This window comes from Balearica regulorum, chromosome 1, assembly GCF_011004875.1.
Source record: "Balearica regulorum gibbericeps isolate bBalReg1 chromosome 1, bBalReg1.pri, whole genome shotgun sequence".
Lineage (NCBI taxonomy): Eukaryota > Metazoa > Chordata > Aves > Gruiformes > Gruidae > Balearica > Balearica regulorum.
Window position 1 is genome coordinate 195,055,202 of NC_046184.1, and position 25,995 is coordinate 195,081,196.

Consider the following 25,995-nt stretch of genomic DNA (forward strand, 5'->3'; position numbering starts at 1 on the left):
TTTCCAGGTAAGGTACTGCTGTCATATTATGTCTCTATTTTAACAAGTTTTAACTTTGAAGGGTAAATGGAAAATAGGATCGTTGTACTATTTTAAGTGAAAACATAATTGAGGGAGAGGAAGCTGGTCAAAACTGGTCAAAGCTGGCTTACAAAAACAATATGGCCTTAAACTAAGAAGGGCAGGTTTAGATTAATTGTAAGGAAAAGCTTCCAAGCAGTGAGAAGAATTTGAGAAAGGAACAACTTCAGCTCATTGCTTAGACACTGGTAATAGAAATGAGTGCACATGAAAATGGATAAATCAAAAAATCAAAACCTCTTAACACTGGAATTCTCTTCCTTGCTTTGCTCTGTGTGGCAGACCTGTTCTGGGGTTGTGCAGCAGCAGTGTCCTGGCCCTATTTTGTAGAAGTGGAAAATGTGTAGTCGTATGCTGGCACTGGAATTCAGAAGATGGTGCCTAACAATGTGGCTGTCTGTCTTGTGACGTTAGTCGGGTCTTTTACATTGCATTTTGAGATGCCTGACATCATACTGCATGGCTGATTTGCAGAAAATAAGAAATAGAATTAGTAACCAGTCTTCATCTGTGTATGTCCAGGCCTTTCCAGATGTTCAGCTGTCCAGTCAGCAATACTGCACAGCTGCTTTGACGTGATACCATATGTCCAGCAATCTCAGAGAGTTCTGGAAAAGTTTTGGTCTGGCTGCGTAAAATTCTGGTCAGAGAAAGACACATGTCCAGAAAAAAACAGGTATATTATAGCCCTATCTGTGAGGAATTAACAACTGATTTGGAGAAAAGTCCAATTAATAGGCAGTAAATAAGGCTTGATGAGACAATGAGAGTAAACCAAAAATTAATAACTGCTTATTTAATGAGTGTCATCCATCCTGTGCAAGAGTCAAGTGCCTGTGGAAAAAAACGGGGTGCAGTTGTGTAACTGATTGTGTCAAAACACGTAGGCATAAAAGAGACATGTAAAGATAGCAAAGATGCTTGTTATTTTGGCATTTGCAGAGTTGAATGTTCAATGTCAAGCAATAGGAAAAACCCTGCTACAGACCCCGTCTAGATTGGAGGGCGTTTATTGCCTCTGGTGGCACCGGAGTGAGGTTAAGTGGGAGATGGGCTGAAGGGGATCAGTCGTCCTGCATTCCCATTGATGTTGCACGCAAGTTTGGAGTAGTGTGCTAAACGAGCTGTCCCCCTTTGCCCACTGTTCACACGGTGACTGTATCTACCTTTGGAGATGTTTGTGTATGTATAATGCTTTAATGTTGACATAGAGACTGTCTTTTGGCTCTTGCTCAATTGTGCGTTGCTTTAGTTCTGGGAGAAAAATTCTTTTCTGACCCCAGATAGGGATCAGCTCAGCTTATGCTCCAAAGAATAGAGATTAATATCCCCTGTGACCTTTTAGCCTCGCTGCTGCAGGGTTTTTAACAAGTGGGCTTAAGACCCCATGTGTGGCAGCTATACTGACATGAATGTCTGTAATGTCTCTTCTTGTCAATGATCCGTGAACTAAGGAATCTCCAAGGATATCTTGATGTGCTGTGGTGCTGTTATGGTCTAGTGCAGGAAAGAACAGTGCAATGACAGGATGAAAAGCTAGTGTCACAAGTAATGTGTAAGTTGTTCTAAATGTACTGACAACAGTTGTCCCTGGCTATGTATTAAAAGATGTAGCTGTGATATGGTAGGAAAAACAATTTTTTAAACAAAACCCCAAACAACAAAGAACAAACAACAAAAGCACTATTTATGACTTCTGTATTTCTGATTTCTTGGATGTTTACAATGTTGTATGAACTCTATAATATAATGTAGAACAGATAATAAAAGATAAGTACATACCATGAAAAAGCCCTCATCTAGTTCTGGCTACCTCTTCCTCCCCACCTCTGGCACTGAAGAGTGGGATTGTCTAGAAAACAATCCAGGAAGGAATTCCGTCTTAAAAATAAATTTTCCTTAATTTTGGACATATTTGTTTTGACTTGCTTTGGCTGTTCTGCACTAATGTTACCATTGCTGATGTGCATGAAAGGTTTGTAATTTGTTTAAACCATTTTTAGCCATTAGTTTAAAATAGCCAGTCTTTTTGCAATAGGACCTCAAAGAACTGCCTTGGGGGTCAGGTGGAGCATTGATTTAGGACTGAGGTCTACAGTTGCTGTTTCAAACATGTCTCAGGTATATGGGTGATGTTCTATTCACCTTCTCAAGATATATTATCTGCTTTGGTGCCTAGGGTAGGTGATAAGTAAAAATTGAAGTGCTTGAATCCAAGAGAAAGATCCAGAGGCTTTTGTCAGCCTAGCTCTGGAGACAACAGCCACTCATTAGGTACGTACATGTACATCCACCAACTTCCTTGTATGCTCCAGGTTTCATTGCTTGTTGATGTTTAGAAGCTCTCCAGCATGACGCACTGGGCATCCAGCTCGTGCTTAAGCTTGAGTGTCACCAGCACGAGACCAGAAGCCCCCAAACTCTTGGACAAAATGGGAGGCTCTCGTTTGGTTTCCCCCTGCAGTTTTAAAACCAGATAAATATGTCTGCCTTCCACTTCCCAGCTCCCTGCGCTAACCACTCTTGTGAGGTGAGCACGTGTCTGCATGGCTGCCGTGCCTTGCCTCCTGCCCGTGGGTGGGCCCAGCTTCCACCCGAGACAGGACATTGTCTCCTCCCGTGAGTGAGTGGGGCACGTGAGCATCAGCCCTCTTAAGGCAAAAGGGACTTAACCGCATGCCTGCAGGGTGGAAACTAGCTGTACTAAACAGATACCAGAGACTGCTAAAGTAAGTATGTGTTCCGTTTATTATTCTGTATTTCTACAAATTGAATACAGCAATTCCTTAGAAATGTTTTAGTTACTCTCTTTTTTCTACATGCAGAGAAATCCTCCAGAGATTTGAGGACTTTTTCTTACAGGGACAAGCTGGTTGTGTAGCAGATCCTAACCTGGATATGTTTGAAGATGGGGTAACAGGTTCTGCCCCAGGTGGTGGTTTCTTCATTTATAAGTTGACTCATCAGATCTGAATGGGTTGTAACCTATATTCTGTTACTATCTTTTTATCCATTTCCAGTGCAATGCAAGTGACATTGCTTTTTCTTATCAGTTATAATCCTCTGTATTTTAAATGGTCTTAATTGCCACAGAGCTAAAGCTCTCCACTGAGGTATCCTGCCCTTCCTCAGCATTGAAAGAAAACAAAATTAGGGTTGTTGTCCTTTCCATCTTAGTTCTGCTCCCGCCCAGAAGGTTATAACAGCCCGTGGGAATGATCCGCAAGCTGAAATGTGTGGCACAGTGTTAGGACAGGTAAGCCTCAATGCATCTTGCTGCGCTCGTTGGAGTGCCAGTTGTGGGGTAGCAGCGTGTTCAGGCCGTCAAACTCTTCAGCCATGTGGAAGTTGTGTGGCCTGTGGGTTTAAGTGAGGGTAGTGGGTTTCTGTGGCTTAGTAACAGGGAGCAAGAGTGAAGAGGTGGTGGAGCAGACCTGGTGTGCACCTGCAGACAGCGGTAAGGACCATCAGTTTGGCACCGCCGAGAGGCAGAGCGTGTTAGCTATAGGCAGCATTCAGGGAGGACAGAATCAAGGTCATGCGGTTATATGTTTAACTTACTGTCAGAGGTTTGAATTTTGCTGAGCATGAGGGAATAAAAAGGCGTAAGATACATCCTTCTTAACGCCATCTTGATCTTGTCTTGTCTGTTCTATAAAAACTACTAACGTTTTTATAACCCGCTAGGCTGTAAAAGGTTATTTCTCCCTGTTCTGGCTTCTCTCTGCTACCACCTGCTCCTACTGCACGCACCCCCGCAGCACAGCCTGTCTTCAGCTGTGCAGCCTGAACTGTGTGCTGCACCGGACCCTGCGCCCTGTGTTCTTCCCGTCTGGCTGTACTCCCCATCCTTTCCAGTTTCTTGTCCACCACCTTGGTCTTGCCAAGCCCTTGATGCAGCTAGTGGACGATGCTCCCAAGCTGGCCTTCTCCCCCTTGGTCAGTGCAACTCTCTGCATTGCGTAGCTATGAATTGTGATTTTTTTTAGTTTTGATTTCCAGAGTTTTATATCTGGGTGAATGTCAGGGACCCCACCCGTCCTGAGTCAGAGGACAAGGAAAAGAAACTGATGCTCTTTTTGAGTAGTAAGGACCTTGACTTTGGGTCGTGTGGAATTCAGATAAAGGGGCAGGCACTGCTTTGATCTTGAACCTTAAGTACAAACTTAGGTGTACAACATAGGTTACTTTTGAATGTGTGGTTTAATATTGGTTTCTTGAATGGTTACTGGGGAAAATTGGATTATAGGTTTGCCTTAAAGTCATGCTGCAATTTACTACTTGTATAAAAAGTAAAATCTGTAAATCTTAAATTGTTTTGGGGACTAGGGGAAGGTTGTACTTTGGGAATCACTGTTTTAAGAAATCTTAAATTTGGATTGCTAACTCTGCCATAAATCCCAAAGTGACGTGTGAAATTTAATGAAAAAATCCAAGTCAGCATGTGGATGTTGGAGTACTTTGAAAGAATATTTAAACAGAATGAGGCTCTCAACTTTGTCTATAGTAGAGCTGTCATTCAACCATATCGTAATCTCATTAGGATGAGGGCTCTTGCAAGTGCTAAGTGCAGGCTTCCCTGATGCTGGTTGGCACATTTAGGCACGTATGTAATACAACAGAATAAAAAGCAATTTAATGCCTCGTGTGATTTGTGATTCATGGGTTGATGGCTGCTAATATATTGTGGTGATCTTCGAATTAAGGTTTGGCTTGTTAGGTTCAGTGTGGGCAGGGCATTTAATTTTCTTGCATTAATTTAACAGGATTGGGGCCAAAGGCAGCAAAGAAGTTGTGTTTTTTATCACTGTAAAAGAATTATGATTCATGGCCTCAAACCTTAGGCTAGTAAAGAGATACTCCAGAGCTAAATGGTTGAAAAAGAGAAGAGGGAGATGGAGGTGGAAAGACACAATCAGCTATGAGGGGAAAAAAACAAAACTGGAGTGTCACAGTCTGAATTATTCTACAGTATGTAAAATTAATTTTTCTGATGATTATGTTCTCTTTTAGATTTCTGAGTGAAGATGAATTTAGCAGAGATTTGCGATAACGCTAAAAAAGGAAGAGAATATGCACTTCTTGGGAATTATGACTCTTCTATGGTATATTACCAGGGTGTCATCCAACAAATCCAGAGACATTGCCAGTCAATCAGAGATCCAGCAATTAAGGGCAAATGGCAACAGGTAGGGTGAAATAAGGTTGCCTTTATTCTCTTACTTGATATTTGAAAAACATACTATACTTCCCAAACCTTTTAAGATGTAGAGGATGTATATTGTAGCTAAATTCACAACATTTATTTCACGGTATTTTGCTGATATTTATTGGGAAATAATTTTTGTGGCATATTTAAAAGGAATTCTTGTCTTCTAATTGAATCAATTTTTTGTTGTTTTCACTTAGGATGTCTGGTTAATCACTGGTCTGTATGTGATTGCATACTTTGGAAAAACTGGTTTGCTGAGGTCTTTGTTTTGCTGTTTTATCTTTTGACCATCTAATGCCTAGTAAACTAAGATGTGAGTGGATGAGTTAGCATTGCTAGAATGGTTGTCTGAGTAGCAGTTAACTGTAATGCTACCATGTTCAAACTTGGGTCAGGTTTCTAAAACTCCAAGTAATACTTTTAGCCTGGTTCTTGCACACATGCATCACCTTGCTAAGCAGAGAACTGATGAAGCCAAGAAAGTAATGTAAGAAACCTCATTTAGCACTTTCAGTATTTAAGTCTTCCTTAAGTTTTGTGGTTCCATTTTTCATTGTACAAAATGTGTTCCATCAAAAATAAAATAATTGGAGGATAAACATATAAAGGTGTACTTCAGAATAAAGAATTCATGTTGCATAAGTATTTTTTGAAAGAAGAATATAGCTCCTATAAAAGATACATTTTTTTTTCAGTAAGTAGCTGAAGAGATGATTTCAAGAAGAGTTTTTCTAAATATCACATGCTTAAATGATGTCACTTAAAATAGAAGCCAGTTTTTCCTTTTTATTGCAGCAGGTGCTTTGGTTATGGTTTTGTGCTTGAAACATCTGATACTAACATAGAGTGTTTTGTGTACTGATAGCTACAACCCTGTTGGCAATCATTTTGAAATGACAGTACTATTCATAGGTGTTTATCATAGAACTGTAAAAGTCTGTCTGCTTATAAAGAGCTCGTCTGCAAAGCATGTGCGTGTACAAGCGTGCCTAGCCTTCCTGGTGATGTAATAAGCTGAATATTGTATAGGAGATATTCATGTTCAAGTATTTATATTCAAGCTCAGAGCTGGAATACACCCCAGAGCATGCTGATACAAGGTGTTCATGCCCCATGCATGTCCTTAGTTCCTGCTGGACTTGCAGCTGACATGAAGGCAGAGCATGAGGCTTTCCTTGTTCTGCAGCTGCATCTCTGCATTGCCTTCACTTCTAGTATTTAGTGTTTCCTCCAATGACATCGATTCGTCCATTAAACTTTTAACAGCTCTTATCTTGTGAAGGTTACTTCAAGTCTTATGGTGTTGTGTGTTGTTTGAACTGCTTCAGAGAAACCTGTGCACCATGGAATCTGTGCTGTACTTTGGAGACAAGCCTCAAGTGAAAAAGGACCATTAACACAGTTTCAAGGATTATTCCCTGGGGAAGGCAGCTGGCTCCTTAGCAGAGGATCTGAAGTTGGCACCTTTCAGAAATTATCCCTTTTAGGGAAAAACAGAATGGCCCCTGACAGTGTCCTATAAATGCTGTAGAAAACTGTCCCCAGAAAGATCAGCAGCAAGTGGAGTAGCGTCTGTCATGCTGTGCGCTCATGTTAATTCTGAAACTTCCCAACACAGTGGTGGCAGATGAGCTTTGTCAGAATATCGCTTTGCCATTACTGGTGCCGCTCTGGGCTCACGTACAAACACCAAAAAGTAAAAAGCGTGATTAAAAAAAGTGCTCCGTCCCCAGGCTGTTTGCCTTCTCCTTCATTTATGGGACTACCCATAGCACTGGGAACAAAATGATATAGCCCTGAGAGCAAACGATGCAGCCCTGGAACGACTAGCTTTTCCATCCCTGAACCTGAATGGTTTGGTGAGACCTGTAGAGGTAGACCTGCTTTCTTAACCACTCTTGATAAATAATTGTTGTGCCTTCTCACTCCTTGAGACAGACAAAGAGGGATTCTGATGATCTAGATGTTAGCACAGCTTTCCAGCTCCCACAGTAGCGACATCCAAACTGTCAGTCACATTCAGTAGCTATCTGCAGACAGCCTGTGCTGAAAAAAGTTAAACCACAAGTTGGATCACAAGAAACACTCATTCACAATATTAAAATAACATTTAGATATTCTTTTTAGGTCATTCTCAGGAAAGAGTTATGTCATACACACGACGTAAGTTTAGCAAAATTCAGGTCTAACCCACTTGGTACCAGAAATATGCAGAAGCAAAAGATTCCCATCCCTGTATGCTACTTGCAAGTGGTACCAGAAGCAAGGCAACCCTTAGATCATGGTTAAGAGGATGAATTCAATTGACTTTTACCTGAAATTCTGTCTCCTCTGGAGTTACGGAACTAGACTGTTCTTTAGGTTCTTCTGTTTCTTCATCCTCTGAGGAACCTCAGGAGGATAATACCATTGGTACCTTTTGAAGGTGGAGTTTAGCAATCTCTAGCAGACACTGGGTAGGTAGAACTTTTACTGTTGGGAGTGGTCCATGGTGTGAATGTCCATGTAGATAAGTGCTCGAAGGTGAAGATTGTTACTTAAATCAGTTAATCCCTGAGACATACTGTCTGCATGCACGTTCACAGTCTTGAACCTCTTGAAGGATTCCTGGGACACTGGTGCTGAGGGGATCTGGCAGTATGCAGCATGCCCTTCCCTTCTGTACATTTGTGCACAGCGCACAGCAGGGTCCTGCTGGTACTTCTGAGGCAGTGAACTCAGTTTCAGGTGTTTGCATTCAAGTTCCCTCCTAAAATAGGAACGTTCACATGGGTAACATCTTAAAGAATAGTTACAGCCATGGCTCTGCAGCTGACCAATTCATACCTGTTACATGAACTGTTGTTCTCCCTATCTGGTCACTTCTCTACAGCGAGTGCTCCATCGTGAATAGGTATCTCATGCTAGGTGGATCTGGTTTGTTGCCTTGTGTACTACATGGGATTTTTCCAGTGGTTTATTGAGCAATGTAGTGCAGAGGTGAACCAGAAGTACTGGGATTTTGGGTCAGACTCCCAAGCACTCTTGATCTACCTCTCTTTGCTTAGGTGTCATTGTTTTCAAATTTCTACAGGTTAGTCTAGACAGAACGATACTCTGTGCAAGTATTTGGTGGTTTGTATTTCCTGTGGCACGGTCAGACAGCTTCAGCTTTACAATGGGCACCCTGATTTCAAGGGTTCCTTGTGCTTGGTGCTGAGAGGATAGTTAGGAGGAGAAGGAATGTGAACATGTATCGTCTGCTCCTCTGGGAACAACTGACTGGCTCAGTTCCACTTGATGCAATACTGCTTATGGGACCTCAAAATCAGCGCTGACACGGGGAGAGGGATTGTGTTACTACTCTGGCACAACCTGCAGAACTTCAAAAGGGCAAAAGGTGCATCCCAGAGGGTACACCAAAGCAGCGGTATGACAACATAAGAATTCCTCCAACCCTTCGGAAAATTCATTGTCATTGATTGATAACTAGCTTGGCTTGGGGATATCAAGGGTGACCTGTTCTTGAGACCCTTATTTGTTTTGCATCCGGGGAGTTCCCAGCTTGCTCTTGGGTGGCCGAGTGTAGCTCCATTGCTATCCTCACTCCTTGGCCTCCGAGCTCATTTGAAAAAGAAAAAGTTACTTCTCTGTTGTGCTCTGAGGTTTCACTGACATGTAGGCATGTTCATCCATGTAAACACAGGCTGTGACTGGAAAGATTCAAAATCAGAAGCAACCCATCTCTTTTTCTACTTAACAACAATAAAAGATAGGTTTACTCTCATGACCACTACTGTGAACTTTACTTGTGTTGACATTCCCCCAGCTTATTCCGAGAGAGTTTCTTGGCTGTTGCAGTCTTTTTATTAGACAGCTGGCTTGTAGGAAAGAGCTGCTTCAGTGACAGTTCAGCAGCTGCAGAATGACAGCAGAGCGTGCCCCCAGGAGATAGTATTGGCTTACAACAAGGCCAGCGGCTGTCGAGCAAAACCTGCTGCATGTTATAACCGTGTGCTCTGTGTTGCACAATATCTAAGAGCACAGGAGCCTCAGCCAGAGCTGAGGCAGAACTTCAACAATTCTCAGAGCACTTGGAGCAGCCAGCAAGGCACCCTTACCAACCACAGTCACTGGAGTAGGTGATTAGGTGCACGGTCTTCATGCTTAAAGAATAAAGGATGATTTTTTTTTTTATTATTATTTTAAACACATTTCAGTCAAACTGTGCTTATGTTGTTTTTGCTTCATGCCTGTTTTATTAGCACTTTGTAGGTTACTTCATGAGTAATTAAGGAATATTCTGCAGGTAACTCATGACGAACTGTGACTGCGGGAACTATACTTTGACTGTATGGGATCAGACTGGATTACAGGGCATCTGTTTTGGGTATGGTTTAGGGAATTGTTATTTTCACTTTTTTAAAATGGAGCTTGTTGGATAACTGACACTAATTGCAGGCAGTAATTTCAGGTTTGGAAAACACTTTACAGAAACTTCATTGGTTTTGTTCCAGCATGATATAATTAAAAAAACCCCACATTTTATTTGTATTTATAAAGGTACAAATACCCATGCTTATTGCTGTGGGAAGTTGTGTAGAAGTACAAGCTGTAATATAGCAAATAAAATCTGATGATGCCAAAGGTACAACAGTTGCCAGATTGTGAAATACAGAGGAATTCCCTGAAATGTTTTTTTGGAACTACCACTAAGAAAGAACAAACTCAACTCATGGTCACCGTGTTTTATACCCATATGTTAGGATGTGTTTTCTGCTTGGTTACTGTAAATCCTTAGGGCTGGAATGTCAAAACAAAGCTGTGGGGCCACCCCCTGGGCTGAAAAGCTTTTTATCAGGCTTCCCAACATCACCCAATGCCCACGATGCTGCTTCTGCAGAGGAGGTGATGTGGCTGGTAGGGGTGAGTGGTGTACCAGAGTGTGGCTCTGAGGAGCAAGCAGTTTCACGTGGTAGCTGAACCCAGTTAACATCCTGCCATGCCCAGGGAGGCCAGGCTCTTCCCTACTCAGTCTTCCCTCCGGCTGCACCAGCTTCTCTCCCTCCTCTGCACCCTGCCATTCTTAGTCCTAGGATTCACCTGATCACAGGGTAGCGAGCCAGTGCAGCTTGCTAACCCAGCAAAAGTGTCCTTAATTTTCTTTTTACCCTGCTAGGTTAATTTTCTGCCATTTTACCAAGCTGGGTTACTGTATCAAGATGCGAGAAGTGAATCCAGAAGAGCAGCAGTAGAGTGTGGTTGGGGAGAAAAAGTGAGGAGACGGGAGATCTATTTGGCAGTGGTGAGCTGCTACCTCCTAAAATGACTTAAACATGAATAACCTAAAAGCTTTCTTCAGGTTCTCTACAACCTGAGCTGGAGCCCCCTGAGGGCTCTGGCACCTAAGGGAAGGGTGTGACCAGGGGAGGGGGGTCAGGGGGGCAAAGAAACTGGGTGAGTCCAGACCAGTGATTTTCCTGTTGGCAGCCTTCTGAGGTTGCTTCAGAGTAGCACTGATCACTCAGTGCTGTTCAGTCACCTCCATAATTATGGCACAGCCCTTCTTGGCTCCCATCTGGGTTATTTGTTTCTCAGCTGCAAGAAACTCTGTATCTGTTTCATCTAACTTGGTTAGTGTAAGGCCTCTAGGAATTTATCAGCTGGTTTTCCTTTGTCCTGTTGTTCGAGTACATTGAAGGGGTTTTGTTGGTTGGTTTGTCAGGTACTGACTAAGCAGTAAGGGTGTGCATTTTGGAGTTTGGTTTGCTCAGGTCTGGGTGAGAGTTGGCCAGCAGCTGTTAGTCTGTTTTCAGCTTCCAAGGCATCAAAGGCTCACTTTCTTTCAATTTTCAGATACCATCCTCCTTGCTGGTCCAGGGAGCTGAATGACAGCACTCCAGCCCTCAGTGCTAGCAAGTTGTTCTCCACTAACTTTTCTTTATATTTTGGAAGGCTGATAGGAGGAATCCTATCTGTATTCCTGGAGCACTGGAGTAGGAAGTGGCTGTCTCTCAAGGAGCAGTGCCCTCGAGGATTTATGCTGTATCATTCCTTTGTACCTCACAGCAGCTGTTTGGCTAGATTTATTTTTGGACAGGAGGGATGCGTGTTAGACAGTTTGAAGGAACCAAGTGAGTAATCAATCACATTTGTAACTCAGCTGGAAGTTCTTGCACTGGGAGATGCGTCTGCTGATTGTGTGATGAGAAAGCAAAGAGAGCAAAGCAGGGCAGGAGCAATCCTGCCTGAGCTGGATGCCCTGTGTCTTTGGAAAGATAGAGCTACCCCATCTGGAATGAGCAAGAAGGCTGCTTTGCACTGATCAAGTTCTTCCTGGACCTAAGGCTCCTTTTGTGAAGATACATGTAGAGCTCCTGGTGAAGTAAATGCAGTGTTGCAAGAACCATGCAGGGCCTTGGGGATTTATCCTTCACTTTGCCTCTGTCCTTACTGGTATCTTGCTGGCAACAGTCTTAAGCAGCGTTTTAAACCAGAGAAGAATTTCTTTGTGCTGCTTGAAATCTCCTAATTTCTCCTTGTAGTGGGAGAATTCCTGGAAAATATTACAGAGCAGAATGATACCTTGCTGTGGGATATACCTGGTAGTATTTTAGGAGAAGTGTAGCTTCCAGAAAGATCTGTTGTGGGTTTGTTACTGAGTGTTGTCAATTTAGTAATTCTTTCTTAGAGACACCTTACCCACCAAACAGTTATGTCAGATAGTGCTTTCTGTCTTGAAGCTGCTCCACCAAAAGTGGGGGGGTAGCTGCTGCTGTTCTGAATATGTAGAGTGGGGTGGGTGAAGATGCCATTCTGAGAGGGGAAATAAGAGTCTGAGAGAGAAATGGGATGAGCAGGTGAAAGTCAGGCTGGAAGAGGCATGCTTCTACAAGTGTGCTGACAAGACACAGCACCCTGCATGTGCCCAACACGGTTCCTTTTGAAGCACATGGGGAGATGGGAAGATCTCAGGCTAGTGGCCACATCTTTTCACCAATAAGCACCATTAGGAAGAACAGTCATAAGATGTGATGCTGTTTAGTACTTGTTCCTTGATTTGCTGCTGTTAACAACCTCAGCAGACAGGCTGGATTTGCAGACCTCCATTCTCCTGATCCTGTATATTACTCAGGATCTGCACAGCAAAGAGAGTCTGGAGTTCAGGGAACATCGTTGACATCTGCTGATACTGTCCTCAGTTGCCTTCCTCTGTTTGCCACGAAGTGAAGCCTGGTTGCAGCATTCCCAGGCAGTATTTTTCCCAATTCTTTTTCACGTGGATGCATGACATGAGCACAGCTGGGTGCCTGGTATCTTTCCTTGGCTTTCTTGCAAGCTGACTTCAGATCCTGGCTTTTGATTCATCAGCTTTACAGTGTATGCTGATTGTAGCCTCACTCAGTAGCGTGCCTGGTGGCAGCCTGCAAATATCCTCACTGTGAATATTCTTCACAAGAGCTTTTAGAGCCTATGTGCCTTTCCAGTGGATGGAAAGGTTCAGGATGTCTCTGTGGCTCCAGCTGAGCCTGTACCAGGTAAGATTCGCAGTGGGCTAAGGTAATCCTAGCTGTAGAGTGCCAATACTGATTTCCAGGCAGGCACAGCAATGCATGAATTAGTTCTAGCTGTGCACCGACACTTCAGTGAAGAGGTGACATCTGGGGGTTACGACCCTTGAGCAGGTAAAAGCTAAAGTAAGTGTAGAGGTTGATCCCACAGGATGGAAAGCATCATTGAGTGATAGGTGGAAGACTGTTAAGACGCAGCACAAGTGCACTCACGCGAATCCTAGCACATCTTAAGCTAATGCACTGAAAGCTTATGCTTCTGAGCAAGAATGTACAATAGTTTTTGGCTGCTGGTGTGTACTAAGAACCAGTGACCTTAGCATACAAAACTTGAGCTTCTAACAAGCCATATCACGTAAAACTTAGCAAATTTCTACACAGATTTTATTTTTTTTAGGCTTCATGAAAGAAAATTGAAATGAACAAATATCAAGTAAATAATCTTGAAATTATTGCTGTAGTTCTAATTCCCTGACTAGTGGCAATAGAAACATCAGGTATAAAATTCAGCTGCATAATTCTGCAACCTGATTTCTTTCTGAGACATGATTTCATCTCATTTTTATTTTACTTACTTTACTTATCATTTGAACTTATGCTATGGGGTGTTAAAGTTCCCATTTTCTGTTCTAATCTTTGCAATCCACCAAAGAATTGCCTTGTGCTTTGACTGTATGGTGATGTTGTGCCCCTCACAAAGTTAATTTTGTAATATTATTTTTTAATGATTTAGCCAGTTTTATAATTAGGACCTTGGAGACTCTAATCAAAGAAGTTCTTTTATGCCAGAATAGTAGCAAATATGCTAAAGATCTGCCAACAGCACCCTTACTAGTATAAAAGTGTGTGCGTGTGCATACATGTCAACATGCACACATAAATCTAAGCATCAGCACATGTTATGGAAGAGCGATCCCTGCGTTAGCAATCATATCTGGTCATGACGTTGACAAGCAGGAAGATGAACTCAACAGAGATTCAATTGTTTATGCTGTTGTTAAAGATCTATTGTCAGCCTGACAGGTCTGGGGTTTGTGAATGGAAAGGCTTGGGAGTCTGTGCTTTTGAAGGCAGCGTATGTTTTGAAGGTACTTTCTATGTTTGTTTTTTTTAAAAAAAAGTTTGAATTGTAACAATTTTTAAATAACATATGTATTTCTCAAGGTCCGGCAAGAATTAGTTGAAGAATATGAACAAGTTAAGAGCATTGTCAACACTTTAGAGAGTTTTAAAATGGACAGACCTGCAGATATCCCTGTATCCTGTCAAGATGAGCCTTTTAGAGATCCTGCTGTTTGGCCCCCTCCTGTTCCAGCTGAACACAGGTAAGAAGAGGCTCAAGCAGAGTAGGTGGAATAAAGCTGGGTCGCCATAATTTTATGCTCTTTTTTGAATGCATTTGTAATGTGAAAATCAAATTTCATTAACCCCTCAGTCATTTGTAATAAAGAATAAATATAATTCATTGGGGAAAAAAGTAATTAAACGGCAGTTGGATTTATTACTGAAGTTCTAAAGAAAGTCACTCATTATTCTGGTAGGAGTGACTAGCTAAGTCACTGGAACTGGAGTCTGCTGGAGACGTAGGTGGGCTTTTGGTGACAGTTGCCTTTTTCATGTGCAGGGTGAAAACTTTTCCATTTCAGCTTACTTAAGCAGTTGAATTTATTGGTGGGTGAGGGGTCAGTAAGGAGCTGGAACTGAAGGATCTTGAAGAACATGGTGGTTAGAAATCGCTCCCTGGGTACAGATAATATGACCAGTGTTTAATCCATTGGTTTCTTTTATTGCTAAACATGTTTTGTTGTACATGGTGTTTCTTTTCTGTAACCACCTTTAAGGTAACTTTTGTTAGCTAATAGTTTTCTCAAAATAGATGCTGGTGCATTTTCTGAAATCCCTATTTTCACTCTAGTAGAGCTTGACACAAGTTGTTGGAAACAATAAATCCAATTTAAAAACAAGAATAACATTTATCATGACAGCATTTTTCTAACATTCTAATAGCAAGGAATTTTAATGTGTGTACACTCACATAAGCAAAGGAACAAAGTAAAAAGAGATCTTGGTTAACAGAAAGAAATGCCAAGTTTATTTGTAAATTTATGTGCTTTATGATTATCAAGCAAACGGATCTTCACTTTTCAAAAACCCTTAAGAATGTGAGTGTAAAATAATATTAACTCCAATTACTTTTGTGAGTGGTAGAATTGATTATCAGAATTTTTGTGGTAATGTTATGTGAAGTGCAAGATGTATTTATTCTTGCATCTTTCTTAGAGGTAAAGGCCCAGTAGTTAATCTGGTTTTTTAAGCTGAAATTTAAATCTTGTGCAAATAAATAAGGAAAAGTAGCCACTCCTCTGTGCTAAGTTTGATGAAAATGTATACAAAGCAAAATGTAACAGTTATATCCAGCAGTGCATTTAAGTATGTACTCTTTTTTTAAGGCATATTTCAGGAAACTGTTTTTTTGAGTTCGCAAATTTTGAGTTACTCAAAACAAGAATCAGCAGCAGATTTAATAGGGGATACTAATTAAAGTTGGGTGACATTCCTGGCCGTTGCTTTTTGTTCTATATTTCAAGCCCAATCCCTAGAGCAAAATTACTGTGACACCTCACCTTAAAACCAAATTCTTTCTCATCGTGCCACTGCTGAGTTCTCCGTAACATCGTGGGTGATGCACATAAGTATAGGTGGTTGCACTTTGGCTCTGTTTGCTTTTGCTTTCTAAGCAATATTTATGTTTTGACATTTTCATGCAGGGGAATGAAGTCAGAGGTAGGAGGATTGTTTTAAAATTCTCCTGCCTTTGTTTTGGGGCCTGTCAAAGCTATTAGCCAGGTGGGTTTTTTTGGTGGTGTTTTTTTTAACCAGGAATGTCATCTGATTGTGTAGAACTTGTGCATATGAATGTAGCCTAATATAATCTGGCTTGGAGTCAGAGGAAACTACAATTTGAAGACTTTTACTAAATTGTTTCCTCTTTTGTTATATGCGTGTTGGTTTGTTTTAAGATTGGTTAGGAGTACTGATCTAATACTATTGTTACTTTTCTTTTTTTCCACTGTTGAAACTTTCTTCCTTTTGTATTTTTTTTTCTTACTTTGGATGTCAGACAGAGCCACAAATAATGTTGCTGGATTTGCAGATATAAGCAGATAAGACTCAGGGACTTGTCAGCAATAATGCACTAAGGGAATTAATGAATTATTAGAATTCTTTCTTCTTAATCTTTTTTTGCTGTTTTTAGCATGCTTTTGTTGTGGTTGCTTGTTGTTAGGGCTCCACCTCAGATAAAACGTCCCAACCGAGAAGTAAAACCTTTGAGGAAAGAATCACCAGGGCTGCAGCCCCGCGGGCCTGCGGGCAGAGCACACACGGTATCCAAGGGCGAGAAGTCTGCAGGCAGCCGTGAAAGGGAATCCAGAGCTAGAGGAAGAGATGACAAGGTAAGAAGTGGGAAAGAATGTGGTGGGGAGGAGTTATGATGCAGCAGTTGGCAAAGGGAAGCGTTCTTAGTTTTAGTTATTTAACACAGATAATAAAAAAAGTCACAATAATCCTGTGCAAGAAAACTTGGTGCTTTCCTCTTGCCTCATGGGCAAAGCATGTATCATGGGGATATTCAGTAAAGTTCTGTACTACTATCTGCTCTATCTTGATTTGAGAAGACTTTTTGACAGGGAGGAAGCATGGTGGCCTGTTGCTAGGGGTTTCTTCTTATCTCAGTTAGACCATGGGCTTGACTATAATCTGTCAGTGTCAATCAGGCATAAAGTCCCTTCTCCTCCTTCTCCCCCACCCCTTTTTTTTTTTTAAGGAATCCAATTCAGATATTTTGCAAAAAATTCCATGTAAAAAGTGCAAAAGTGAGACCAGTGCCCTTCTCTAGACTTTAATACTTAGGAATGGAGTTCCACAGTACTGTGGAACCAGTACCATAGTAAAATTTAGGTGTGGCTAGAAGACCAGGACAGTTTTGTAAATGCATTGATTCTAGGTAAATGTATGCCAAATTATTTTAAGTTATATATTTAAAAATTATGTGAGAGAGACATAGTAAAAGCAAACTCCTAGCAACTTTAATTTTCCTTAGTTTATGAAAAGGCTTTTGTATTTATTATAGTGGTTAGGAAGATGCTTCTTGGAAAGGCTTTGTTTTAAAAACAATGAAATAAATTAGAATAAATTGGAGATTCTTTTTTTCTGAAGACCCATGAAAAAGAAGCAGCGCTGACGTGAAAGGAAAGGAGAAACAGTGACTCACTATCACTATCAAGTAGTGATGTCAAAGGCAGGACTGTTTTGTGGCTGAAAAAAAATGTCTGTGTGCAAATTGCTGTTTCTGAGACACTTGCATTCTTAAATTTAACTGCGGAGTCAGTGCCAGGAACCCACAGAATCTGTGGTATAAATGATACAAGTTGAGAGTGTACTGAAGTGGCTTCACTTTCCTGAAAGACAGAGATACAAGAAGCCCCTTCCTATGGGGTCCCACAGTATTGTACAGATCTTGGTAGATAAATAAGAAAATACTTAGGGCAGTTTTCTTCCAAATGAATTTGGTTAGTCCCTTTGTGGCCTTTCTATTACAGGTTGCCTCCTCACAGCACAGAAAGAACTCAGATACGCTTTTTCCATCATGACTTGCTTTTCTGATGCACAGGAAAATTATTAAGTAATCCCAGCCCTTATTACCATCAATAGGTAGAGCCAGGCACATTTTCAGCAGTGCCACTGAGTGACTGCACAGATCAAGTTTAATCATTTTAGAACTCTCTCTACCCTGGATCACTAAGATTTAGCATAACAAGTGTGCATCCTGCAAGCTATAAAAAGCTTGTGAAGATCTATGAAATTATTTACAGTTCTGCCAGCTGTACGGGGAATGGGAGTCGTCACGTGTGACAGGTTCAACAGATGTGCTTGTGTAAGGCAGCCTGCAAAGTCTTAGCTCTAATGAGGGTGAACTCTGCTCTCAAAGCTTTCTGGTGATGAGCATTATAGGGCTTTACTATAAGGAGCCCACAACAACATGACTTGTACAATACTTGTCTCTGGGAATAATGCAATTAGCAACACTACTGCTGTCAGGTGGAGGAAGAGTCATGAAGGTGTTCCATTTAATATGGTACATTTTAAACACCACTCATCTGAAAAATTGGTCACTAGGTGGCAGAAGGAAAATATGTCTACTCTTCAAAAAATGCCATCACATGTGCTCTTGTTTTCGCCTTCATCTAGTTACTTGGTAGTTATTTTACTTCCTTTATCTGAGGTATATATTCAAAAATCACACCAGATTACAAATTCTCACGTGTTGTATGACGATTTTTGTATGGGATCTATGATTTTCTTTTGAAGAAGATTTTGAATGGAAGAAGGAAGTAGGTGTGGGAAGTGAGAGAAGTTAATGCAACTTTCTATATTTTATCTACAGGCATGAAAATAGGTTCAACTTCCCTGTCAGTTTTATCCTTTCTTAGTTTGCAAGTGTTTATGTTCTTCAGTTTCTGAACTGAAGCTACAAGGAGCTTACCTCTGTAGCCTAGTATGTTGGATTAAACAGATTCAGTAATTCTTCATGTTCAGTTAAACATTACAGGGCAAAACTGAAGCTTCAAACTAGGTAACCAGATACTTCTTTCCTCATAATGTTTCAGCTCCATAGTTCTTGGGTTTGGGTGGTTAGCTAGGACTAATTAGAACATGTAATGAACTTGGATGCCATATCCATTTCTGAAGATGTTGGTTGCAGTGTAAATAGGTTGTACATTGTCCTGGCTATAATATCCCAATGCAATATGCTTATTTATTGGTAATATTTTTCAAGATAAATATAGCTATAGTATGTATGTTTTAGAAATGTTTGTCTGACTTGACACATGATGCCTTCTTTCATTGTTTCTCCTCCCCAGACCATATAATCTTTTCATTCTGACGGTAACCATCTTGGGATAAGGAGTTTTAACCAGACTGTGCCTGTAAAATGACCTTTTGTAGTGCTATAAGAGATAATTTTGAACTGCAACCCACCGGATGGTGTTTATTCACTAAACCCTTATATTTACGTGTTCCTTTTTCTAAAATACTGCTTTCAAGTGCTTCTTCCTTAGTTCCACTGGAAATTATTAGGCTTGTTCTCAAGGTACCTTCTGCTGGATCATTGCCAAGAATTTTAGCTTCTGTTCAGTAGTTCAGCTTAAAGAGGCAGCACGAATGCTACCTGTCTGCCCTTTAGAAATTGCATAATACCATATCTAAACACTAGAACACTTTTTTTAGGAGTACTCTTTAGGTTATTTTAGATTGCCAGCGGACAAGGACAGTAGATACTGTGAAGGATATGAAATGGCCAAGGGCTGTGCTGCCATATCAGTGTTAGAATGTTAAAACTGATGAAGATATGACTTAAAAAAATTAAATTTTTTTGCTTGATTATTCTGATGTGCATCATCAGAAACAAGGCAAGGTAGATTACAGGAATATGGATGTGAGGTGAGGTAGTTGTATTTAGGTGGAGGTATAGACCTCCATTCATTGGGACTGGAAGGCTGCATAATCTCTATCCGAGAATGCTGAAAGAACCGGTAGGTGAAATTGCAGGGTTGGGAGCAGAGATTTCCAGTCAAATTTATTGGGTCTGCTGTTGTCTCATGTGAATGGTGAGTTGTGTTGGCATACCTGCATGTAGAAGGGGAAAGGAAAAGTGATCCAGACAGTTGGAGTTGTTAATGTTACCTGAACAGTATGCGAAGTTTTACAACAAATTTAGAATGGATGAAAAGTGAAAGACTTGGGACTATCAGGAAAGTGGAATAAAGTGAAATATGGTTTCTTAAGCAAAGGTGTTGTTACCTTTGCCAGCACTTTTCTTTAGAGTTCTAGTTAAACTCTTAGAGAAAGAAATTCATCTACCTGGATGCCACATGGGCAGTGGCAATCTAGTGAGTGTGTGGTGTAGAAGAATTGTAAGGTGGCGGGGAATTAGGCAGCAAGGGGAATGTAAACAAGTGCTACTGAAAGAAAAAGTATCAGTCAACTAACAAATCATTTATGGATTTCCTCAAAAGTAGAGTCTAACTTTTGTTTTATATTTACATTAATGACCCTGGCACAAAAAAGAGGCATTTGCTAATTGAATTTGCTGATGACACCGAGTTGGGAAGCCTCATCACCAGAAGAGGCGAATGAGGCTGTTGTACAGGAGGAATTGGATGACTCTGTGCTGGGGTCACGGAAATGGAATAATGTTCAGTGGTGCAGAGCAGCAGGCTGTGTTCTTGGAGACTACAAGAATTTCTGCTAGAAGCTGGGCGCTCAGCAGTGGAGAAGACAGATTTGGACGTATCAGCAGAAATGGGATCACGCTGAACTTTCATTTAGCACATCACCGTTTCCTGGCGGCGATGGGAAGCGCTGGCTGCTGGACTGAGGCGCAGCCAGTTGCCACCTTTGGCTTTGGCAGCAAGGAGTGGCGCGTGCATCCGGCAGTTGTTGCTTGGTATTTGTGTGTGGTGGGAAGAGCCTGCAGGAAAACAAGGTGTCTTCAGGACCCAGCTCTGGTCATTGCAGATCAATCCTATGTGACTGATCTGATTGAGTTTGAGTGTAAGGTGGCAGCATGATATAGCTGCCACCTAATTAAATCCTAGGCCCAGTTTGTTGAGGTATTACCAGCAGAGGGAAGAGATATCCATGCCATTATAGGAGGCCTTGGTGAGACAGCAGCTGAGGTATTTTGTGTGCATTTCAACAACCATGCTCAAGAAATATGTCTTAAGAGCAGGGAGGGGAAAAAAAAGGGGGGGAGGGTGTGCCAAAGTGAACAGGTAATTGCATTCTGCTTGTGTTCCATGAGGAGACTTCCCTTAGTAAAGAAGGCAGAGCCCACGCATGCTGCGAGTACATCAGGGCGGTGGACACATCAGTGAGAACTGCTGAAACTAATGACGAACTTAGTTCAAGAGTAGAAATACATTCGTGTTGGAAAAAAGGTTTTTGTTCCAGTGGGTTAGTGCAGGTCTGATAGCTCTCCACCGACGCACAGCCCAGGAGCAGGTCACTGCGGGTTTGGGGCTCGGCCCCGGATGCAGCCGGCAGGGAGGCGGCGGGGCGCGGGGATGCACCGCCCCCCGGCGGCGGAGGGGCGAGGGGCGGGGGCCGGGGGGCCGTCCTGCCGTGCTGCCGTGCTGCCGCCCCGCGGCTGCGCCGGAGCTGCCGGCGCCCTCCTTACCGCCGGGCCTGCCTTTCCCCTTTCATTGCTATTTTTTTCTGCTTCTCTGAGCTGCGTCACACCCGGGCCCGGTGTCGCCTGCATTGCCTGATTTGCGTGTTCACCGCCTTTCTGGCACAGCAAACAAGCAGTGCGCAGATCTGCCAGCCGGGCTCGGAACGGGGGTTGAGCTGCTGCTTCAGCCTCCTCCACAGTGCTGCGGCCATCCGCCCTGCCTTCTCCTGCTGCTTAAAGCCTGCCTTAATTCTCTTTCACCCAGAAAAACAAAACACCCAGTTTGTTTTGAGATGTGCAGAAAAATTCTTCCACTAGGAAAACCAGTCCATTGCAGAGGGATAGGAGAGAAGTGTGTAACAAAGACAGACCTTTCATTTCATTGTTGTTTTTTTTTTTTCCTTCTTTCTTTTTTATGGTTACATTTGGATTGCATTTTCTCTCTCCTGAAATCTTCCAAACTCTACAGGACTTTTCTTTCCGTTTCCTTTTTACGCCAGGCCATTACATTTTTGACACCAGCTTTTTGTCTAAACACAACTTTCAGCTCAATTTCCACTGCAAAAAAACAGATCTGGGAGTACTAAACACAGAGTTCATTTGGAAGCAAGAAGTAAAAATAGTGGGAAGATAAACTGCTCTCTCACAGGCCTCATGGGCAAATGGCAACTGGGAGGGGTACAGTCACTACCTTTTTCTTTTTCCACGGTGAGGTTATTTGTGTGTCTCCAGCTGCTTCTCAGCCCGCCTTTGCCTAGGCTGCTTTTGTCCAGCCAGCTGGGATTCTTTAACTTGCTGCTGATAGTGTTTAGAAGCTGAGTTAAGAGTCCTAAAGTAGCTCACTACTCAGCCTCCTTCATTAAAACAGTGCAGCTGCTTTTCAGGCACCGCCGAATACTGCTGTGGAGCTGGAAGGGGAAGCGGTTTCCTTCTGAAGCGGGAGAGGAGGAGTGTGAGCCCTGATGCTTCAAAGGGAAAATGTTACTTCACCCCCATAAGCTTAACGGCACTGTGGAAGTATTAACCAGAAACTCAGAGCCATTTGGGGGAGAGGCAGTGTGTGGCTTGATCATTGAATTAGCATTGGCATGCTGCAGAAATTATTGTAGTTCAAAGAAGCCTGGCTGACTTGGGAGCTTCTTTAGGGCTTTTGGTGCAGCCCTTGAATAAATACGACCTTTTAAAAGCACTTTAACTGTTTATGGAGCTGGCCTGTGAATGAGAGGAGGGAAATAGATAGTTTGCAGTTGAGGAAAGGAGGAATTGCTGGGCAGGAAGGCTTTAATTACACAAGGGGGGAGAATCGGCTTGTTTTTTCTCCATCAAAGCCAATGGGTGTAACAGCTTTTGTGTTCCTTTTCAGTGATGATGGGGTGCCAGTTGTTTAGCTCTGGCAGGTAGTGTGGCAGGTGTAGCATCTTCAAAATACACTTTGGATGCTCTGGTCTTCAGCCAGGAGCAAATGTAGCATTAAGTCTTGACGCAGCCTGCTTTGTGAAGCTGTTTCTGCATTTGTGCCTTTGGCTGACCAAGAAGTGTGTCACTTGCCTAAAGAGTGGTTTAGCACTGTTAAGAGAGTCTGGTTTGCTGCTTTAAAACCAACCAACCCACCCATCCACTTTGATATGTGATGAGCCCTGATGGGGTTTTATCACTATGAGCTGCAGCTACGAAGGAAGCATGGTGCTGTTGTGGTGGAAGCAACCACAGGTGTTTGTGGGACTCTTTGTGGAGTGTAGGCTATGAACATGTTGGTTTTGCTGGCCATGATGGTGTTGAAATAGCTGTGTTAAAGCTTGATACCTTCTTGTGGCCTCTACAGAGGTAAACCAGACAATATTGCTATATATTGCTAGTAAAGGATCTGTTGAAAGAATAATATTCTTATGAGCCTGTATGACTTTCACTTCTAGGGAAAGAAAATACCCCAGGAAGTTGGTGATGGGGAAATTGCAAAATTTGATGGAGCAGGTTACGACAAAGACTTGGTGGAAGCTCTTGAAAGGGACATTGTGTCAAGGAATCCAAGCATTCATTGGTATGAGCATTTTCTCAATTCAAGTGGGTTTTGCTAGTATGGAGAAGGAGAGAAATTATCCTTCTTCTAACTCTTAAAACAGGGAGCCATCATAATCTTCTACAGATAAGCAAAACAAGGTCTTTTGGTTTTAACAGTTTATTAATTTGATTACAGTTAAGCTTTTGTTGCGAACTGGTATTATGTGCAGTACATCCATTACAGGTACTGCTGAAATGAAAGTACACTCCAGAGAACTTTAAAGATACCGCTTTGGTGTTCACATTGTTCAAAACAATTTTTAATTAAGCAGCTCTGGGTAACTTGAATTGAAAATAATTTTTTCCCTGCCTTCCAAAAGTGGATTCAGTTTTAGGTCACAGGATTGTAGGAGTGCTCTCATGAGGCATATGCTGCCATGCTAAAAGAGATGGTACTAAGAGAAAAAGCTTTTCTGTTTTTTTTGTATAAAAATAGAAGAAATATTGTTGTACAGGAATTTTATACAAGTTTATTCATCTTGCACAGGGATGACATAGCGGATTTGGAAGAAGCCAAGAAATTATTAAGAGAAGCTGTTGTTCTTCCAATGTGGATGCCTGATTTTTTCAAAGGGATCAGAAGACCTTGGAAGGTGGGAATTTATTTGGTATTTTAGTAAATGGCAAGCTGTAGTTATGTATGTCTGCTGCTGTAATGTGTCTGGATGCCTGCGGCAGAAGGCTAAAAAGGCAAATGGGAAAGATCAGGAATTTGTTCATGAAATCATCTCATAATGATTCATGTAAAACACACTGAAAGAAACAGCTGGAAGTGTGTACGGGCTTTATGGTAAATAATAATTCTTTTGTATTTACTCAGTCATAGCTTTTTGATGTTATAATACTTTCTATATGTCAGCCTGTACATGTGAGGAAGCATATAGGGTATATTGGCAGAAGTAGAAATGCTTAGTAGATAGCTCTGCTTGGGTTTATGGTGCCCACTCTTCAACACTTCACGCAGGAGAGCAGTCCTCTGACGGTTTTATTCACACGTGCCGGCTATATCTCACTCAGACTGCAAACTGCAGGCTGGGTGGTGCAAGGGAGCAAGGAGAGGGGGCTAATCTGAGTGATGATGTAGCTTTGCAGTGATACTTGCAGCTGGACATAGTTACTGCTGGAATGGGAGAAATTCAAAGTGGGAGAATGAGCTTCAAGTGGGACAGCAGGAAGGATATAGGACTGAGCTGGCCTGTCTGATGGACCAGAGGTGAGCCCAATCTGGACCTAGCTTAGAGCTTAAAAGGAAGAGGAGGGAGGAGGTTGCTGAACATTTCTGTAAACAGAAAATAAAATTATCTTGCTTTTGTTGTGGGATAGATTGACACTTATTTTGGGAATAACTAGTCACAGCACAAGAGCTTTCTGGTTACTGAGAAGGTTACTGGGGAAAAGAGACTGTTGCAAATTGTTATTCTGAGCCTGCAAGGCAATGGCATGTGTAGGGAATACCGTGTATGTGAGTAGTTTCTGTGGTTCAGTATGCTGGTTCAGCAGCATATGTCAGATCTTGTGTTACTAACACTTGCCCTTTTTTATCCTGCTTGGCTTATGCTTAGGTCTGACCCTAAAAGCTGTCCTCCTCCCTGAGCCGGTCCTAGATCCTTGTTATTCTGCTTATTTAAGAAACAAAGCCCTTCGGGAACTGATAAGTGGAAGACTTGTCATTCTTTGGGGTTCGTGTCTACAGACAATAGAGGGGAAGTCGGAAAGAGTGGGAGCTGATGGCAGGAGCTGAGAGATTGCTGCTTGAGGGCTGTTCATGGAGGTTTTAGTGACTTGCAGGGGGGCAGCCCAAACCTAGCCCCAGGTTAATGTGACCTTTGGGGTTTAGAGTGTCAGTACCAGTGGGCTTGAGGTTAACCTTAAGGCCAACCGAGCTATCAGCTTGGACAGAGCCTAGATACTGTGGGTTACAATCGCAGGGGGAGATTTTAGGGTCTTTTGGATGGCTGAATCTCTCTTTTTTTCCTCTTGGCATAGAGGAAGTTGACCCGTACCCTTATTATAGACTACAGGGCCCCATCTATCCAGTCTCAAAAACTTCTAAGGGAGTAGAGTTGCTATGTTGGGGTTTTTTGCCTATTAACATGCCCAGAGGATGCAGTGGCCATCTGTCCTTAGGACAGGTATCTCAGCAGACCGCAGACAACGTGAAGAGTGCCACTGGCCCTGTCTCCAAGTATTGTGGCAGTGAATAAAGAAACAACAGGCCGATCTTTTAAAGAGTTACAGTCTCCATCTCTTTGAGATTATCTTTTCCTACTGAGCAGTGTCGCCTCTGAAAACTAGGTGCTTGTAGACATGGAAAAGAATTCTAAGATTATTTCCTCTCTTCAGTCTGAAATGCAAATTGATTTCTGACGAGTCCATGAAGAGTCTGCATTGTTAGCCTTTTCCCTGGTGACTTGTGAAGCTGTAACTCTGCTGAATTTATTTTTCACACAGAACAGCATGTATTTTCCCTACTGTTGACCTCTGACTGTGCTACAAGGATGAGAAGTTTTGAAGGGAAGACTATTTCTTGCAGTAATCAGTGTAGCAGCAGGCATTTGTTGAGCCTAGGCATTCAGGACAATAATTCAGGGAAAAGGCAGCCAAATCTGTTTTTGGATGTTCAGACTCTCCTGAGAACAATTCCCAAGACAGCCCTCACAGTTTGTGCCTGCATTCAGAGGATGGTGCCTTGTATGAAGGAGCCAGCTGTCTTCCCTGATTCAACACAGGTGCTGTGTAGTTGCAGCCCTGGGTTTCTGAGTGTCCATGGGCTTGCTCTTTCTTTTTCTCCGAACTGTTTTGTGCCAAGAAAGTCCGTTTGCTCGCTGTGCTTCCCACTGCTCTGCTAGTGATTGTTA

At 42.2% G+C, this 25,995-nt stretch overlaps 1 protein-coding gene across 5 annotated transcripts in view; it reads left to right on the plus strand.

The window, feature by feature from the left end:
* The window catches only part of KATNAL1 (katanin catalytic subunit A1 like 1), a 43,079-nt gene that overhangs the window by 4,768 nt on the left and 12,316 nt on the right, over positions 1-25,995 (plus strand). For 3 of the 5 annotated variants that reach the window (XR_012833374.1, XM_075742069.1, XM_075742071.1), the window contains exons 2-6: positions 5,095-5,270; positions 14,008-14,168; positions 16,130-16,298; positions 22,993-23,117; positions 23,625-23,730. Coding sequence is in view for 4 of the 5 variants with exons in the window: in XM_075742069.1 (XP_075598184.1) it covers positions 5,109-5,270; positions 14,008-14,168; positions 16,130-16,298; positions 22,993-23,117; positions 23,625-23,730 (723 nt within the window). In the remaining variant the exon portion in view is untranslated. Of the gene's footprint in view, positions 1-2,585; positions 2,811-5,094; positions 5,271-14,007; positions 14,169-16,129; positions 16,299-22,992; positions 23,118-23,624; positions 23,731-25,995 lie in introns of all 5 variants that reach the window. The other 2 variants (XM_075742070.1, XM_075742072.1) reach the window with 2 other exon arrangements.